The sequence below is a fragment of the Danio rerio genome, chromosome 17 (genome assembly GCF_049306965.1).
Source record: "Danio rerio strain Tuebingen ecotype United States chromosome 17, GRCz12tu, whole genome shotgun sequence".
Lineage (NCBI taxonomy): Eukaryota > Metazoa > Chordata > Actinopteri > Cypriniformes > Danionidae > Danio > Danio rerio.
Genome location: NC_133192.1, coordinates 29,913,556 through 29,932,882, shown reverse-complemented (window position 1 = coordinate 29,932,882; position 19,327 = coordinate 29,913,556). Strand labels below are relative to the sequence as shown.

Below are 19,327 nucleotides of genomic sequence, written 5' to 3'. Positions count from 1 at the left end.
TAAGAAAGTGAAGTGAACATTCTTGTTTATCTGTAAACCAGGCTAAATGTCTGTTATGTACCAGAAAGGCTGTCTTTGTTTTGGTCAATTAGAGTCAATTATATTTCAGTACCCTGAGTTGCCTTGTTGGAAAATCTTGTTGCAAAATTGTAATTGATTCAGTGTTCCACACAAGGTTATTTGGTTATAGGTGTTAACCTAACAAGACTCAGCAAAGAGAGAGTCAAAGTGAGCCGTATATATGTGTTGTGTACATGCGCAGCTTCATCTGTGTGAGTGTAAATGTGAATGTTCTCCAAATGTGAATGTTTGATCCAGGAATGCAATACCTAGTTGAACCACTGGGTGTCAAACTTATATACTGCACCTTAAAAGGGCCATGACACCCCCCCCGTTTCGGTTTAGGGCTACCTCAGTGTTTTTTCAAAAGATGGGCGTGGAGCTCCATGAGCAAAGGGCAAGAGTGGGCATGGCCAGCAGGGGAGAAAGAGGGGAGCAAACAACTGTTGTCAGTTGGCTTACAAAATGAGACAAACCGTGAGGAGACGCATGATTTTATAGTTTACAAAGTTAAAATGCAAAGAAATAAACAGTAATTAAATGAGGAATTTTCCCTCAATCCCTGGGTCTGAATGCAGACTCAGAACAGCAGGTCTCTTGCCCTGTCTATTTTAACCATTAGCCCTGTTGGTAATCTAGAGGATTTAGGCAAACACAGCAGCATGCCAATGTGTTTAAATGTGAATGAACTCCAGATAAAAGACAGCGTCCGCCTTTCTTCAATTCTTGTACAGCTCTCCCAACAAAAATGCTTGATGGACACATACAGCTTTGCTGTATCGGCCCCTGACAGGATCGCACGGAAAAACATGCAACAAACTCATCATGGAAACAAACACATACGAGCCTTCATGAACAGCTAAATACTGTGTGCGGTGGGTCCGTGTCTCACAGCTTGGGCTGACAGGTCTGCCTTGCCTTCGGAAAGTACGTGCAGTCATAAATTAGGAAGCTGGCTATTCTCGTAGGATAAGACTCCGCTATGAATAATAATGAGAAACCGGCGCGTCATCTTTGCACTTGCAGTTCTGCGCTCCGTCGCCGATTTTGATCCCGCCCCAAAAATCCTTTTAAACCCGGAAGCTGATATTAGATAACAAAAGCTAAAATGTATCCTGTTTACCCCACAATTAAAGCTAACAGGTGCTAACATTGTCTTAACTGATGCTCAACATACACACAAATCTGTTAAAATCTCAAAAAAAGTACTCGAGGGTTTTGTGAACCTTTATTGCCTTTCTGATACTGGTTTGAAATGAAAACATCGGTATTCCCTTGATATGGAAAATTCTAAGACTATGTGTCATAAACTTTTGCCTTAATAGTAATTTAGAGCAACTGTTTTGTACTGCTGCTTTGATAATGATATTACACAATTGTAATGCTTTGCATGTTACAGTCAGTCTATGATATTATTTAGTAAACAGCAAATGTTGACCGATCTTTGACCAGATAGATTGTAGCGGATTCATTTTTGCATCTGCATAAATCCACCCAGATAGTTTTTCTAGGTCACAGAACCACTGGAGCGCCTGAGAATACTCCACATCAGAGAAAAAAATGTATTTGCATTAATTCAGAATCATTTGAATAAAAAGTTTGAATGGCAAGACATGGTCAATGTCAGACATGGCTTTTGTGGATGTTTGACCACATTTAAACTATATATGCAATCAGAAGGGATTAAAATTGGACTATTTCAAAAGATTTTAGATTAATTTAAGACCTATAGTGTCATCAACTTAAACTCTTACATCTGTTAATATTCCACATATATATATATATATATATATATATATATATATATATATATATATATATATATATATATATATATATATATATATACATACATATATATATATCCAAGTAAAGCAGAGCCACCTCTAAACCTTCGTCCATTCTCAAGAGTGAAGCTTCCTCTCAGATCAGGGATTGGGGAAACAGCTCTACCCCTTCACCTCAAGCACCGCCCCATCTGGCCAGCCATGCTCTTTTTCCCATTGCAGGAGAAAAGGTCATATTTCAAATGACCAGTACAGCTGCTATCACAGAGCTTTGTACAAGCAGCCAGCAGAGTGTGTTGGGATTACCCAACTTCCAAACCCTCCCATGTAATATCGTTTTCTCTCCAATCCCTTGCTTATTTTGCCCAACAAATGAGATTCCGCCATCTGTGCAGCAAAGAAGCTGTGCAGCTCAAGCTTGTAACGTCCCCTCTGACAATCTTATATTATAAACCCATCCTCTATCTATTGAGGTAGAGGATGAGCCTATCATTGCTATTTTCTGCCCAATAATGTTGTTTCCATCCATAACAAAGAGCATATAAAACCTAAACGGCCAACGTGCCCTGATCAAAAATTCACATTGGCCGCAAGTGGGCTATAAAGTTGTGGCAATGATATTGTGCTATCCGTTTGATGCAGTAGAAAACAAGCATCTCTCATCTGAAGGTGGCAGAAAAATAAGGCAAACAGCATTGTGGAAAGTTCATTTTGTAATTGTGTTAGCCAATTAATACACTGAAGATACGTATAAGGGTTCTGGATCATTAGGTTTGCAAACAAAAAAGAAGTCAGACAAAATAATTGCATGCGTAATGCTCCAAAAAGTGGCTCTTTAGTGGCTCGGGATTGCCTGTTTCTGCAACAGCGATTATAGAAAAGCAATCAGGACCAAAAACAGAGCCGCCAGAGGATCAGTATGTGTGAGTAAACAAAATCTTATAATGAAAATGAATGTTAAAATAATAGCATTTTAATATTACGAATGAATAATGCAAAATGTGTCTCAGAAGGTTATGTTTGGCAATAAATAACTTCTAATGTGGAATTTATTCAAGCAATAATGAACTGGCAACTGGTCATTATCAAAAAATAAAAGACCTCCACTTTGACCTGCCATCCTGATCATTCTGAGGGGGTTTAAAGTGATAGGTGACCCATAAAAATTAATCTGATTTCTAAGAACTCTCATCAAGAAATACTGTATATGTTTTTTTTCCTTTTTGCAATAAATATGTGTCATAACAGCCTTTTTTATTTGATACAATTCCTAGGCATTATGTAGAATGACAGGCATCATTTAGGCAAAGTGTCAGAAGAGCACAACAAAAGCCTTTATTGATCATTATATATTGTAAAGTGGAAAGAATACGAAATAAAGCATACAGTATGATCAGGGTGCAAATTACAGGGCATTTTGGGGGTGGGGGGGTGGTGGAGGGGGGGTTGACCCCCTAATTAATGCTTTATCCACCCTGAAGGACATCGAAACAAGATGTATGAAAGGGGCAGTCCTTTAATACTGAGAATTTTTTCACTCTGATATGTATTTTAAATAATAATATTATTAATTAAGATAATAGATAATATAAATATTAATTTAACCAACCCTATAACGGTTCAAACCATTGTGAACACATAATCCAGCCAATCAGGCTATTTGAGGAAAAAGTCTAAAATTGGAAGATCTGGAGCACCCATAGACATAGTGATAGACATTTCTCATAAAATAGTTGTTGGTATCTACATTTAGCCTAAAGGTTAAGTCAAATAAAATGCAAAATAACATTTGTGGTTTGACCTACAGTAACATCTGAAATAGCCAATCAGAGAATACTATAGGTCAGAATGCACTAAACATCCCTCAAAATGCTGAAAACTTCAATATGTTTTTTTAAGAAACTAGATTAAATAATTAAAATAAATACATAAATGACTAAAGCATGTATTACACAAACTAACTGGAAAATGTTAATCTCCCCGATCCTGAATGTTTAATTCGCACACTTATGTTCTTACGGGAAAAACAATGACAGCAGAACTGAGATTGAAGTATTTGTTACAATATTGTCTGTGATGTGGTAGTGGAAACTCGTACCGACAATGCACTTGTCTTACAATAACAACACTCACATGCTTATCACAGGCATAATTAAACAATGACCCAAGTGCCACTGCTAACAAAATTGGCAAGAAAAAAAGCGAAGGTAGGCCAGTTACATACTTTGCCACACAGCAACTAGGCATTTTTTAGATCAGTGGTTCCCAACTCTTTTTTTGCCTGAGACCCCCCTTTTCCCCGGAAAATACTGTAAGGCCCCCCTCCACATTTAATGACATAATCGCTCATTTAAGTTTGCAGTAATGATGACAACAAATGTTGTTTTTAAACAAACAGTATGTTTATTATTATATCTAGATATGTTTATACACAAATAATTGCTTAATGGTTCCCAGATATGGGTTGCAGCTGGAAGGGCATCCACTGCGTAAAACATGTGCTGGATAAGTTGACGGTTCATTTCGCTGTGGCGACCCCGGATTAATACAGGCACTAAGCCGAAAAGAAAATGAATGAATGAATAATAGCTTAATGTAAAATATAAAAGCAAAACATCAGTAGGCCATTTCTAACTGAAAAATGTAAGCCTTTGGCCTTTAAATTGACCCTATTTGAAATTCAATAACAAAAATATCAGTGTTCACACTGGTTAATAAGGGAAAAAATAATATAGGCTATTACAATTTACTACTTTCAAGTTATTTGTTATGCTCTATCAATAAGTGTGAGAATTGCTGCGAGGCGAATCCGTGAGACTATCTTTTTTGTGGAGGACGAATTACAAATTTGTCTATTTTTGGTCAGTTATAGTACAGTGGTCCTCAACCTTTTTATCACCACGCGCCGGTCAAGGGTTAACAATTTTACTGTGGGGGGTTGGGGTTGTTTCGTAGGTTGCTAAGCAACCATCAACCGTTTTCTCCAAGGGTTCATTGGTGCGAGCGCGTCACGCCGCTTGTGCGCGCAAACCACGCACATCCATTGGAAACAACAGACTTGTGCAAACTCTAGAAATAAGAGATATGTGAACGGCCCCTAAAAGGCTGCCGTCATTTGCAATCTCCATCAGTTGATCAGTTGAGCTGTGCACATGGTGGATTCACCTGATTTTCTGACAAGTGAGTTGCGGATCTATTCCTTGGCAGTTTGCAGGTCGGTCACTGGGCCTTTTTCCCGTAGCAAAGAAACTTTTCAAAGACGTCTGTTTCTTACTTATTTTGCTGCTTGTGGGTTAAATTTGGGCGCTAAATTGACCAAGATGTAAGCAAGAGAATATGGTCATTTTTCAAAATAAAAGACTTTTCAAAATAAAAGATTGTTCAGACTCAGATAATAAGTAAAATGGAAATAATTAATGATTTCTTGTACAGCCCAGTACCAATTGATCCACAGACCGGTGGTCGAGAACCACTGAGCTAGGGGATAAAATAAACTAAGGCAACATGATCATTCACCTAATTGTCCACTCCTAAGATTTTTTTAAGATATGACCCCCCTGTTGGGAATTGCTGCTATAGATAGCCTAGGAAAGGAATAAAGTAGCAATCATTACATACTTTGACGGATTTCACACATTGCTAGTAACACATACATAACAGATACATAAGAAACCTTTTTAAGTGTGTATTTGCACTAGCTCCCCCTGACCCCCCATTCATAACACATTAACCTATTAAGAGAAAAACATCAAATGTAAATATTAATATTAATAATATTAATAAAAAATAAGCAAATACATAGTCGGTAGAAGTGGTTAGAATGATCGCCTCACAGCGGGAAGGTCACTGGTTCGAGTCCCGGCTGGGACAGTTAACATTTTTTGTGTGGAGTTTGCATGTTCTCCCTGAGTTCACGTGGGCTTCCTCCGGGTGCTCTGGTTTGCCCCACAGTCCAAATACATGCGCTATAGTTGAATTAAATAAGTTAAATTGGCTGTAGTGTGTGTTTGTGAAAAAGTGTGTATGGGTGTTTCCCAGTGCTGGGTTGCAGCTTGAAGGGTATTCGCTGCGTAAAGCATATGCTGCATAAGTTGGCAGTTCATACTGCTGTGGCGACCAATGATAAATAAAGGGACTAAAGCAAAAGGAAATGAATGAGTGCGTGACTTTTGTATGAAATTAATTATTTAAAAATTAAATTTGTATTTAAAAAACAATTTTTTTTTTAAATATACCAAGAGAACCAAACCACAAGTGCACAAAAAAAAGAAAGAAAGAAAAAAAACTAAAAAAGGCTTTTGGAAAAGAAACAGTCCAAGAAAAAAATCTCTAAAATGACAGTCTAAAGTTTCAGTAATGACACTCTTTGTTGTGAGGGGAGCTTGGAGCATTACACATGGCAGATTTCTTTCTTTGGTATGATCCTCTTCCCCTGTGCCTGTCTACCTCACCAAGATGATCCTCCTCACTGGCAAGACATCTGACTCCCATCATACCCTCCAGTCTCACACAGAAATGCGTAATCTCACGGTGCTCCCCAGACCCGGTGAGTTGACAGTCAGAGATTCGCATTAAAACCTGGACTTCCAGATGTGTAAACAGCTTTCTGTGCACACCGGGGATCAGCCTTGAGAAGGAGTAACTGTGAAGTAAACCACAACAGCTGCTCCAGCCAGGGATAGTAAAGCTTCTACAGAGAGCATCTCTCTCACATGCACACAGATGACTGAAAAAAGCAAATCCTTTTCTGCATTTCACTACTGGCTACATGTAAGAAGTAAAAGTCCTAGATGTTCATCTCGCTAGGTAATGATTCTAGCTGGGAAAGCAAGTATTTCTAAGAGATTTCAAGCAAGGCTGGGTCTCTCAAATATTCAAGAAAGTTTCGACAAACAACGTCCTTTCACATCAGCTTGAACCACAGCTTGATCGTTTTTCAATGTATGCTGCCAGTCATTCTTCATAATTGTACACTGCACCCGTTGTTGAGATATTTATTACCCCCATGTACTGTCATTTTGCCTTCATGATAATCATTAAGTAATTCATTATACACTGATAAATGGGAATGGGTGTTGTGGAAAATGCTGACAGCAAACTTGAGAGCCTTCAGAAATTATTTGGCGGAGGCAATTTACACTCAGTGTAAAGGAAATTAGATGCCTTTTATAACCGGCTATTGTACACATTTGCATGCTCCACACACTGCATATACACCATATGCGTTTTGACAAATTAGATCCTATGGAGTCAATACAACGGTCTCCAGTATCACATCATTCAGAAATGATTTTAATTTGCTGATTTGGCCTCAGGTAACATTTGTTATTTGGATCAATTTTGAAGAAAAAAATACTGCTTTCCCTCCCCAGAAAATGGATCTTATTGACTAATAAATCTATGTCTATGTCAAGTGTGCACATACCATGCTATTTTTATATATGATACTGGCTATGCTGCAAGCAAATTCACACATTACTCATACTATGTAGTAATCAAAATCCCAATTAGTGTGTCCAAAATTACAGTATGCTTGAACTAGATGTTAGAGTTTGAGGACAAACTTTATGGTGGCTTGAGAAAGCGTATTGGGAGTAGTTTATTTAGTTTGAAAAAGCATCAAGTTGGCTTAAAGAATATTTAAGATCCCTGCAGTCAACAAGATAACCACTTTAAAGACAGTAAAGCCAGTACAAAGCTTTAAAGTTGACCCCAGTGTCTGTGGTTGGTAATAGCATGATACCATGAATTGGCATGATTTTAGCATGTACTAGCATATTGTTAGTATGGTTCTAACATGAATTAGCATGATCCTAACAAATTAGGATGTTATTAGCATAAATCTACAAAAAAAAAAAATTGTACAGTGTATGTGTACAGTGACAACATTTTTGCCACCACAATAGTGTGCACATACCGTTCTATTTATTATATGATACTGGCTATGCTGCATGCAAAAATAGTGTGTCCTCAATTACAGTATGCTTAAATTAGTAGTCCATGTTTCAGTGTTGAAAAACGCTAAACATGGCGGATGTGTGAGACTGCTAAGTGAAAATAGGAGTATTATAGGAGTATAGGCCTACCTGTCAACCCTCCCGTTTTTGCCTGCTATCACGTTTAATATTCAAATTTTTCCCCTGTATGTTTAATCTTTATATGAAAAGTGAAATTACCATCAATTCAGAGCCGATCTCAAATGTGATAGAATTGCAAGAGTTGTTCAAGAGAATTGTGCTTTCGCTTTATTTTGGCTTGAAAGCATGTTAAAGTGAATATACAAACATCTGCATTCACTTCTTTCCATTAAGGCTGTGCATCAATCGTTGCAACCTCTGAATTCAGTGTATGCATGCTGACTGACGGACACGCTTCGTATGATTCTTACCTCCCTGATTTCTATTTCGTATGCTTCGTATGATTCTTACCTCTCTGATTTGTGACGATGTCTGTTGGTTTCAAAATTAAAATGCACCTTTTTGCTTATAATGTCTTATTGCTTATCATCAAAGGTTAAAATACCAACGTGACAGCTGAGCCCAATCTGTGGGAGAGTTTACTCGCATGTGACTTGTTTTAACTATTTTGGCCTGTTTAGAAACTTTGCCATGTGAAAGTGGACCTCACCAAAAACAAAAATAAACTAAAATCCCTGTTTTGGAACAAAACAATCGATTTACAAGTGTGAATGCACCCTCAGTTTACGGTAAATGAAAACAAAATAAAGTATACATCATGTGTTCAGTTCAAACTTTGGGGTTTTACTTTATGCTCTGCAACTTCAGGCCACTTCTCCAACAAACCAACTCATATATTTGTTTGTTTTTTTCTACCATGCTCTTTGGGTACATCGTGTGGTCACTGCTATTTACACCTGCTGCATATAAACAATTTTCAGACTCAGACAGAAACTATGACACATCAAGCAGAAACAAACCAACCTGCCCTTGAGGACCGAGTGCTCACCTCTGACAACAATGTTGGTGGATTTCTTTGCAGGATTACCCACGTTGTTGCTGGCTACACAGCTGTAAACACCAGCATCATCTGTGCTGATGGCAGGAATAGTAAGGGTTCCACCATTGAGGACACTCTTCTTTGGAAGCTCTTCTGTGTTCCTGACCCATGAGAGGGTCGGGCTGGGCTCGCCTCCAGAGATGATGCACACCAGGGTCACTGTCTGCCCAGGATTGGCCACAATAGGATCTTCCACAAGCAGCTTAATAGTCGGGGAGGCTGGAACAAAAATGCACAGCATTAATCTTGTCAGTTTCAAGCAGAGAGCCTATTTTTTTTACTTAAAGAGAAACTTGTTAGAGAGGTGTTGGCCCTCGGTGGTTCCAATTTAACACAAACTTACATCCTGCTTCACAACATCCTGATGTTTATGTTAAGCAAATGCAGGAGAGATGGTTAGAAAATGTTCTGCGCTTTAAAAAGTTGAACATATAAGTATTATCCTCATCTATACTCTTTTCAGTTGGTGTCAGAAGACACTGTTTCATCAACTGGGATTGAATGGATTACCACTGTGCTCATTTGAAGCACCAACTTTGAAGGATCTATACACCTGGATTATATGGACTCACAGAGATGGAAAATTTTTCTGAAGAAAGTCAGTCTGAAGGATTTGATTTACCAAGCCGACCACAGAGAACAAGCAGCGATAGGCTCAGTGTGGTCTAAAAAATTAGCTTGAACACACTGCAAGAAATACAGTGAACTGCAGCCTATGACTAAATCAGAGGAAATATTCATAATTCATTAAAGGGAACCTTATATGCTCGTTTTTACAAGATGTAATAAAGTCTCTGATGTTGTCACAATGTGTCAGTGAAACTTCAGCTCACAGATCATTTATTATACCGAGCCGTAGATGCCCGTTTTTGAGTGGAAGCAAACACTTGCTGTTTTGTGTGTCTCTTTAAATGCAAATTAGCAGTGACAGCCTTAAGTTTTTAATTACCAGAAGGTATTGCTTCACCACCTGCCTGACATCTCTGACAACAGTTGTCAAAAGACAGTTTGGGAAACACTTACTATGACTAGCTAGCTACAGATGTGGCTACTGAGAATGCGCATGTGAATGAACATGACCACACGTAGTGCTGCAGTAAACGCGCAGCACAGCACAAAATTTTCAAACACAAGAAAGACATGACCAGCAGGGGACAGCTATGTAACATGGTGAACATAATGAACTGATATACTGTAGCAGCTACAGCATGTGAGCAGAGCTGCGCGGTGTGATGCTCTGGAAAGCATTCCGCTCTATCGTTGTGCGCTCCACTTAGTTGTTAACTGCCCAAAATAAGTGCTCCATTAACATTTCACTCACGCTCACCGGTAAACCAATACCGTTCAGATCCCATGCCGACATAACATTTTTCTACTAGGTTAACTCTGATTTTTTTTTTTACTAAAAAATTGTTGGTAATGTGGTGGCGCAGTGGGTAGCGCTGTCAAAACACAGCAAGAAGGTTGCTGGTACAAGCCTTGGTTAGGTCAGTTGGCATTTTTGTGTGGAGTTTGCATGTTCTCCCTGTGTTTGTGTGCGTTTTCTCCAGGTGCTCCGGTTTCCCAAAGTCCAAAGACGTGCTATAGGTGAATTGGGTAAGCTAAGCTGACCATAGTGTATGTGTGTGAATCAGAGTGTATGGGTATTTCCCAGTGATGGGTTGTGGCATCCGCTGCGTAAAAACATATGCTGGATAAGTTGGCGGATCATTCAACCAACCCCTGATTAATAAAGGGATTAAGCAGAAAAGAAAATAAATGAATTGAACGAGTGAAAAATCTTAAATAACTGTGTAAAATTAAAACACATCAATAAAATAAGTTTCTGTTTCAAAGCGGCATGCTTTCTTGTGATTTTTTTCCTTTCAATACAGTTTTTTTAATAAAATTTTAATAGGCCTAAGTGATCAACGGTGTATTTTATAGCTTATTTATTTAGACAGCTGTGTGTGTTCTCTTATACTATAGTTTAACTGACTGTTAGTCTATTTTAAACTATGGAGCTGTGAACATGATTCGAATTACAAATTTGCTTCCACGACCACTTATTTTTAATGCATACCCTTGTTTTGATTAATGTTATGTTTTAATAATTAATTATGAAATCGAATAATTTGTTGTCTCCAACAATGTACAAGTTATTTTGTTTGGTAAATATAACTCAGATAGATGCTCAATGACAACTGATTGCCAACAAGAAGTGCCGAGCCTTAATAATATAGGGCATAAGGCAGAGTAAATGATGAGAAAATTAGATTTTTGGCTAGAGTATACTAAAGAGCTTGATTAAGCAGAAATAAAATGTAAGATTGACTCATGAATATTAAGTAACGTGATAAGATTTTAAACAAAACATTTATATGCATGTTTACAACCAATACCAGGTGCGTTGCCAACATCAAGTAGGTAATTACAGCGAATACACACGTAGCGTCACCTCTTGACGACAATTATAGTCATTTACCTTATTACGCTAATGCGTTTATACTTGAACAAGTGCTATTTACAATTATCACCCAAAGTGACTCCTTTACTTAGACCTATAATCCACCAGGTGACCATATCCAATCTATATAATCAGACACACACTGGCGTGCTGTGATGCAAGGGCCTTCAAGTTGGCACAGCAATCAGTCAATCCCCAGAACTGTGTGATCATCATAATCAGCCAATCCGCTACCAGAAATAAGCTGAGAGACATAAAAAAGTAGGATAGTGCGAGAAAATGAGCCAGGCGCTGGAGTGGGAGAAGGAAGATAGAGAAACAGAGATGGCCGGAGGGAAAGGTCTGCCGACTCTGTTCATTCTTTAATGGATTCCGTAAAGGTCAGGTCTTCGCCGCAGTAGCATGCCATGTGAAGCCCACCGAGACAGATAAGGAGCACAGGGACCCGCAGGGCCATTTCCTTAAGAATATGGTTTTGCCATGGACTGAATTAACTGCAAGGCCAGTGGTGAAAACATCAGCCCGGGGCGGTTTCTTCAACCATCAACTGATGAAGGAGGAGAAATGTAGCAGCAGGCCTCTAAATGTAACAGGCGTAACATACTCAATAACACATGCAGCACTCACAGCTCGCTGATAATCAGACCACACAGCACTTGTGGTGACAAGAGCCTCGGGGCTCTTCCTTTTCAAAGTTGCTTCTGTGGTATTGCTTGAATGTAGTTTCTTACTTGTTGGACGGCTCAAATATAGCAGAAAGAGGCTAAAATAACAGATGATTCTATGTATGAGGAGGTAGATTTGGTGTCTCACCGGTTTTGTTGGTGAGCTGGAACAGCACACTCTTGTCAGGGATGCCACAGACACTGCGGACGGAGGCAGTGCAGGTGTAGTTGGCATAGTCTTGAGGACGCAGGTTCTTCAGCTTCAGGATTTTGGTCTCCCCCTGCAACTCAATAAGACGACTTTGTATAAAGCTTTGATCTGAACAGACTTTGCTTCAAGACATTCAACACATTTTGTATATATTAATAAATGTTAATTTTGATAATCTACCTTTCAACAGTCACTAAATTATACTATATCAAAAGCTGATATGACCTTATTTAAATAAGATTTGTTTAAACCTATTACAATTTGACCACAGATCAACATAGTAGACCCTTAGTAGACTCTTACAAGACAAGGTAATGACGTGTTATTTAATATATATCATTTTGTTCTTGTATCCCCTTTGGCCACTATAGATTTACAGGGTAATCTTATATTGCATACTAGTCCTGAGAGACTTCATTTTACAATACATTGGTTTTTAAATGGTGGGTAGTGACCAAAAAATGGTGGAGGTCAATACTGATCACAAACAGGATTTAAAACAATGCTAAACACAAATAATTAAAAGCAACTAACCATATAATGACACGCGGTTTTATAAACAAGCCTCTGTTGTAAAAAAAGAAAAAAGCTTCCCAGATTTGTTGTTGGTCATATCAGGCTGTGAATTCAAAGTCTACACTGTTTTGCCACAGATACATCTTTCATTTTGCCAGAGAGGGTAAATGGGTACTTGAATATTCAGTAAAATAGGTAGTGCTGACGATGTGTTTTACAATTCCAAAAAACTATTTATGAGACATTGAAAGACATGGTGCTAATTAGTATCTTATCACTGATTATTATTATTTTTATTTTAAAATGTGTTATTTTTGAGTAATGATACAACATTTTAAAACACAAGTTTAAACACATGCTATGAACAAACAGTTACATTTCACCTTTTAACAGAGCTCAAATATAAGCTCAAAAGCATTCATGATTGATGATAGTTTAACTGGATAATTAAATTTTTAAGTTTATGCTTACAAAATAAAGAGGGGTAATTATGTAATTAATGAATTATAACTACTGCATAAAATAAATTAGTACCAAAAAAAATCACTAAACCACTAATTAATTCATAACTAGCATCAAACTGTATTCATTTAATTGAAGTAAAAAAGGGTTAATTTTTGACCACCAAGCTAGAAACACAAGAGGGTTGAAACATCTGTCAAATTTATAATTCTGCATGTTGTTGAGTGCATGCAATTACTAGTAATGTCAATGCATTTAGCATTTTATAACTATTTATAAAGCAAGCGAACAGAAAACTCTGCGTCCCAAAAGCAAAACTAGTTGAGTACCAGTTGATTACACTCACTTCTATCTAATAATAAGTAAATTATCACCCTTTCCATCAGGTCACTTTTCTACAAAGGCAGACATTTAAGTCCATCAGTTATAAATACCTCCACTGTTTGATACCAAAACCTTGTGAAGATGCTTAGCTTTGATCTGCTTTCCAACCTGAGACGCTGACAGAAAGCTGCAGTGCATTAGTTTCATATTCACAGTTCTGAAGGGGCTGAAAGATAAAGAAGGCTCTATTGAAAATAACATGCAGAATCTCCTTTAAGTGCACAGGCCGATGCTGCGTGATTGATTCTCTGTGGGGAATAAGAAGAGAGAAACGGGTCCTGAAATACCCTGCGTCTTATGACTAATTACCAGGACGGATCCACTCTGGGCCAATCACTGTGCCATATCGGATGTGGCAAAGCTGTGTTTTGAAAAAAAACTGTCAGATCTGATGTGCGTCCTTCTGGACCAGATAACACGTGCAAAGTCAAGCTGATGCTCCTTTTTGTCTCTCTTGATAGCTGTGACATCTTTCATGCAAGAGCAGTGAAGTTCATCAAATGTTTTAAAGCAAGCCAGGCTTTCAAAGTTATTGCATATTGAAGTTATCCAGTGTTAAATGTCAGCATTGATGCACAGTATACATGTTTTTGATGCAAATAAAAATTAATGGCATTCAATTGATGTGTGCTGTGAATATGAACTATTTTGCAATGGCTTGCAATTCAACTCATTTGATCAGAATTTAATGAGAACATGGCTTGAGAAATCAAATAGGCATTTATCTTTTGACACATAAGAGGTCATTCTGCTATTAAAACATGCTAAAGGTTTTCAATGTAAGAAGTGTAAAAGAAGTTTAAGAGTTGCTGTGTAAAAATGTGCCGCAATCAGTGTTAGCAGAATCACATATTATAAAGGGTCTGTATTCTCTTTAGTAGCTTTATGCCACTTGTATCCAGCACAGACAGAGTGCAACACTTTGAAGTGTAAAGGGACAAAGTGTTCCAGATCACATCAGTACGACACTGTTTGTTTGTTTTTGTGTGTTTGTTTGTTCTATCTTCATTTTACTGTGGATTTTATTTAAAACAACACACAGGGACTATAACTAAACGTCTATGAAGTGCTGACTGTATTGGATGAAACTTTAATGTTTGTTTTGTTGTTTTAAATCTTTAATTCACTTTATTTTCTAGAATCTGTTGTTTTTTTAATAACCAACAATTTACAATACAATTTTCAACACAGACAAGTATGTAGTGATACCGGTATATAAAATATTCATAATATAATATATCTCCTATATCTCTGCTCAAAAGTTAGAGGTTTTTGAATGTTTTTAAAGTCTCTTGAGGTTACTAAGGCTGCATTTCTAAAATTCAAAATACAGTAACATGAAATATTTATGAGGTATATTACTACATAATACTATAATACCGTTACACATTTTAATACATTTTAAAACACATTTTCAACAGACATTTAGTGTCATATGATAGTACAGTAGTAATCATTTGAATTGTGCTGCACGCTATTTACTATTTATAATCCAGTTCACCAGTATCCTGAAAAAGATACTTTAAAAATGATGGAAACCGGTAACCATTGACATTTATAGTAGGAAACAAATACTTTGGAAGTCAATAGTTATCAGTTTCTAACATTTTTTAAAACATCTTTATGAGTTGAACAGAAGAAAAAAAAAAAGGGTGGGAACAAGTCAGGGATACAGGGTTCATACACATTTTTACTACGAAAATTCCATGACTTTTCAATGACTTTTACAAAACTTTCAGGTAAATATTCACGATCTTGTTTCGTGTTTCATGTAATGTCTATGTCTACGTACACAAGGTAAATAACAAAAAAATGCACGTTCAAATTAATTACAGCATATGACAAAATATGTGACAATCCATATAGTTTATATTAATTTTATATCGGTAAAATTTAGAAAGCATCTTGCTGTTTGCGTGAAAATTTTATAAATGTTGGCTTGTGTTTTCACAATCTTTCACAAGATTAGTACAAACTAACCTTTAGCAACCACGGTATCGTACCTCTGCAGTTAGATATCGTTTCTGGACACGACACTCAAAATGCATCTACGATGAAAGCGAGTGAAAGAGAGGCGAAGCTAAAATTGCTTTTGATTTTTGAAGTATTGCTTTATTTTACCCATTTTATTTTTTTTTAGTTTACCCATCAAATATAGTGTCAAATATAAGTCAAATTCATCTCAAATATATTAAAGTACACAGATAAATGTTAAACAAATTTTCATGACTTTTCCAAAACATTTTGGATTTATTTATTTTTCCAAAACTTTCCAGAACTAGGAAATGCCTTTTCGAAATTTCATGACATTTCCAGGTTTTCCAGGACTGTATGAACCCTGAGGATAACTACATGATGACAGAAATTTCATTTTTGGGTTAACTGTGGGTTTACAGGAAACAATTCGTATCATTATCAATGCTGAAAACGTTTTTGCTTTAAACTAGAAAAATGTGATGCTTTTTTCATTGATAAATGAAGACTTGGAAAAAAAAAACACTTGAAATCTAAATCTTTAATGCCTTTAGTGTCACAAAACAAATCATTTAAATAATCCTCCAATTATTTGACAAAACATAATGGCTTACCTGGGTGAAGAACGGCTCGTAGATCTCCACACCTTTGTCTGAGCCCTGGTAAAGGAACTCTCTGCCCCGTCTCCAGCTGTACCGCACTGGAGGGTTTGAATTGGCAGCACACCGCAGGAACACAGTCCTTTCATAGTAAAACTGCTCCTTGGCTTCTCCTATACTCTGATGGACCGTCACAATGGGGTCATCTAAATCTGAAATGTAAACAGATGGATTGGCCACACAGATCTACTGCACCACTGCTCAAATCATCCTGAAAAACGGCCTGCTTCTCAGAAATATTCACCTAGAATTCTAGCTCCAGTAGGTATGCTGACAAAATGTGTCAGTATACACAGGATGGTAGGAGAAGAGGTATGGAAATGACAGATGGTAAATAAATAGAAAACTAGATTACAGCTAAACAACAACAAAAAAATAAATAAATGCATATGTAGGTTTATTTGTGTGCCACTTTATGCATTCATATTCATGTCCTAATTTTAAAAAAAGTCAATCGCTCAATTCAAATGCATATGGCACAATGTTACAGATATCAAGAAAGGTTGTGTGCTACAGCTAGTGTTAAATTCCTGCCAAAAATATCTCAAAATGTGGACTAATTCCAACATTATAGTGCGATTTAGCTGATTTTCCCTATTTCTTGCCAAGCTGCTCAGAGATTGGAGGCATCATTTTTCAAATTGCTTAATGAGCCAAAAACGACCTAAATTAAGAAAGAAGCCCATAAAAGAATTGAAATTTACTGGAGCGTAACTCATACAGTAGTCTTTTTATTACGGTCCAAGATAGACATAAATTATTTTATACATTTTTATTACTTAACTCATTAAACACCAGTTCAAATGATTGTATGTTATTGAGATCTGATATAATCTGGTAACACTTTATGTTTGGGGTCTATATGCTAACATTATTCATGGCAATATCTAACATATTTTATAATGACAATAACCATTGTTTTTACATTACTATCACATATTATTTTGATTTACAGAACATACCCACTAAAATTGCAAAATTATTTTTAAATACGTTTAAATGCCATCATCTTGGCAGGCATATTTAGAACAAGTCATTTCCTGAACATTATAAAATACGTAGAAACATGTTTATTAAAAGTTTATTTTTTTAAAACACTTTGTTACATTTTAAATGTACAAAAAACAAAATGTATTTTAAGAACAAAACTTTAATAAACAATAGTGTGAATAATAATCAATACTACTATTCATAAATAGGGTTGGTATCATTTGGGGTTATTTAGATAGCGGTGCTAAATCAATAAAATGGCACCAGTGCCAAAACAGAACCTAAAATTAAGGTGAATTTTTGTTTGTATGACTTTTTGTTTGACAAAAATGTGTGTTTTAATCATTTTAATTAAGCGATATAATCAAGGTTAACATCAATTTACATTTTATACATTTGATTGCATTAATATATTTCTTTTGATCATTTGTTTGTTAGCTTGAATGCAGAATTTGCATTACTACTAACCTGTGGAAAGGCTGTCATCAAAATAAGTGAACTTTTTCTAGGGTTAGGGCTTGAGTCTTCAAAGAGTACGTTTACATGGACACCAATACTCTGATTTTAATATGATTAAGACAATACTCTGATTAAGAGTCTACCATGTAAATAGGCATTTTTTATTACCGCAATCCAAATAAAGTCATAATTGAACTAAACAGGAATCAAATTAAGACGTGGAGTATGCTTGTTTTAGTGGCATTACTGAAGTGCAGTTTAGACATGTGAACACCTTAGTCTGTTACAGTTTGTCACAGGGACATAAATGAAATGTTCCTAAATGAAAGTGAAAGTGCCAAACTGCAGTTAAAGTCAACAAATAAATATGAAACTTACACAAAATTACACGAAAACATGAGTAGCATGGAGACTCAATGCCGTTAATCAATCTATGTGCAATAACATGTAAAACGGGATCATGAAAGGAACATTCAAAAAGTAACTCATATCATACGATTGTCATATTCAGATTAAGATAAATAATTAGATTACTGGTGTCCATGTAAACGTAGTCACAAAAAGTGCCAGAGGATTTCGCAAGCTGTCAAAGACAATGCATTACTTCTGCCCTTAAATGTTAAGTTTGACATGTTTTAATAAATCACCTGCTGCACGTTGCTGTGTCAGAATTCTTGCTTGTACAATATAGCTATACTTTAGAACGCTTTGTTTTTTAGTCTTTAGCAAAGTTGATGAATGCGATCGTGGGTGTTGAATCTGAAGGGAGTCGCTCACCAGATGTGCCATACTGTGCGTATCACCTTCTATAAATATACAAGAACAAACGCCTAACATGGAGGACAGTGTCTGTAACCCTCAAAGTTGTTTAGAATTGAATGTTAGATATGGCGTGACACAACATGTACCTATCTGTGCTTTGATGCAGCCCTTGATGCCTCTTGCATCCTTGTCGCAGCACCAGTGGCACAGATATTATAATTCAGATACTGATTTGGTTCGGCGCATACCGGTTACACAAGTACCGGTGTCCATTACACAACCCTTTTCATAAACTAATATTAATCTTCATTAATAAATGCAGTAATGTGCATTGTTTGATAACGCATAAGCTAACGAATTTTGTCTTTTTGTTACAAATTGTGTCTTGCCGTAAAGTGTTTTAGTTTACCAAAAATATTTCATCTTTCCGTTTTTTTTTCTGAAATGTGTGGAAAAGTTTCTGATAAAGACTTAAAACCATATCAATTTTTGTTCACTCTTTAAGTAAAGTTTGGAAAAATCTGTGAATTTGCACACTTTGGAAACAGCAGTAAGTGGGCTGCGAAAATATACAAGAATTAACAGCAAACATAATGGCTGAAATGACGGACCACTCAGGGGCCTGTATTTTGGCACTTGAATTGCGAGTATTTTCACAGCTGTAATTTTTTTTAAGAGCCACAATAATTATCATAGAGTGCTTGAGTGAGGAGCCATGTGCTTTTACAGGCTGCCCTTAAAGCAAAACCTTCTTCGACTCAGTGCATTTCAAGCAAACTCTTCATGACAATCAGTAAACCATGCCTTTCAACATTTTTCTTTCTCCTGCTTCAAAACATTAATCAACCTGCCCGATAACTACTTGACGGACAGCAATGGCAGGATTTGCAGAATGCCAGGTTATATTTTTCACCCTGAACCTCACAGTGAAAAGA

At 36.7% G+C, this 19,327-nt stretch overlaps 1 protein-coding gene across 11 annotated transcripts in view; it reads right to left on the bottom strand.

Annotated features, from left to right (window-relative positions):
* The window catches only part of mdga2a (MAM domain containing glycosylphosphatidylinositol anchor 2a), a 349,723-nt gene that overhangs the window by 116,510 nt on the left and 213,886 nt on the right, over window positions 1–19,327 (bottom strand). For 9 of the 11 annotated variants that reach the window (XM_073928613.1, XM_073928617.1, XM_073928614.1 and 6 more), the window contains 3 exons: window positions 16,137–16,333; window positions 12,124–12,256; window positions 8,814–9,083 (listed from right to left, as the gene is read on the bottom strand). Coding sequence is in view for 4 of the 11 variants with exons in the window: in XM_021473195.3 (XP_021328870.1) it covers window positions 8,814–9,083; window positions 12,124–12,256; window positions 16,137–16,333 (600 nt within the window). In the remaining 7 variants the exon portion in view is untranslated. Of the gene's footprint in view, window positions 1–8,813; window positions 9,084–12,123; window positions 12,261–16,136; window positions 16,334–19,327 lie in introns of all 11 variants that reach the window. The other 2 variants (XM_068218883.2, XM_068218884.2) reach the window with 1 other exon arrangement.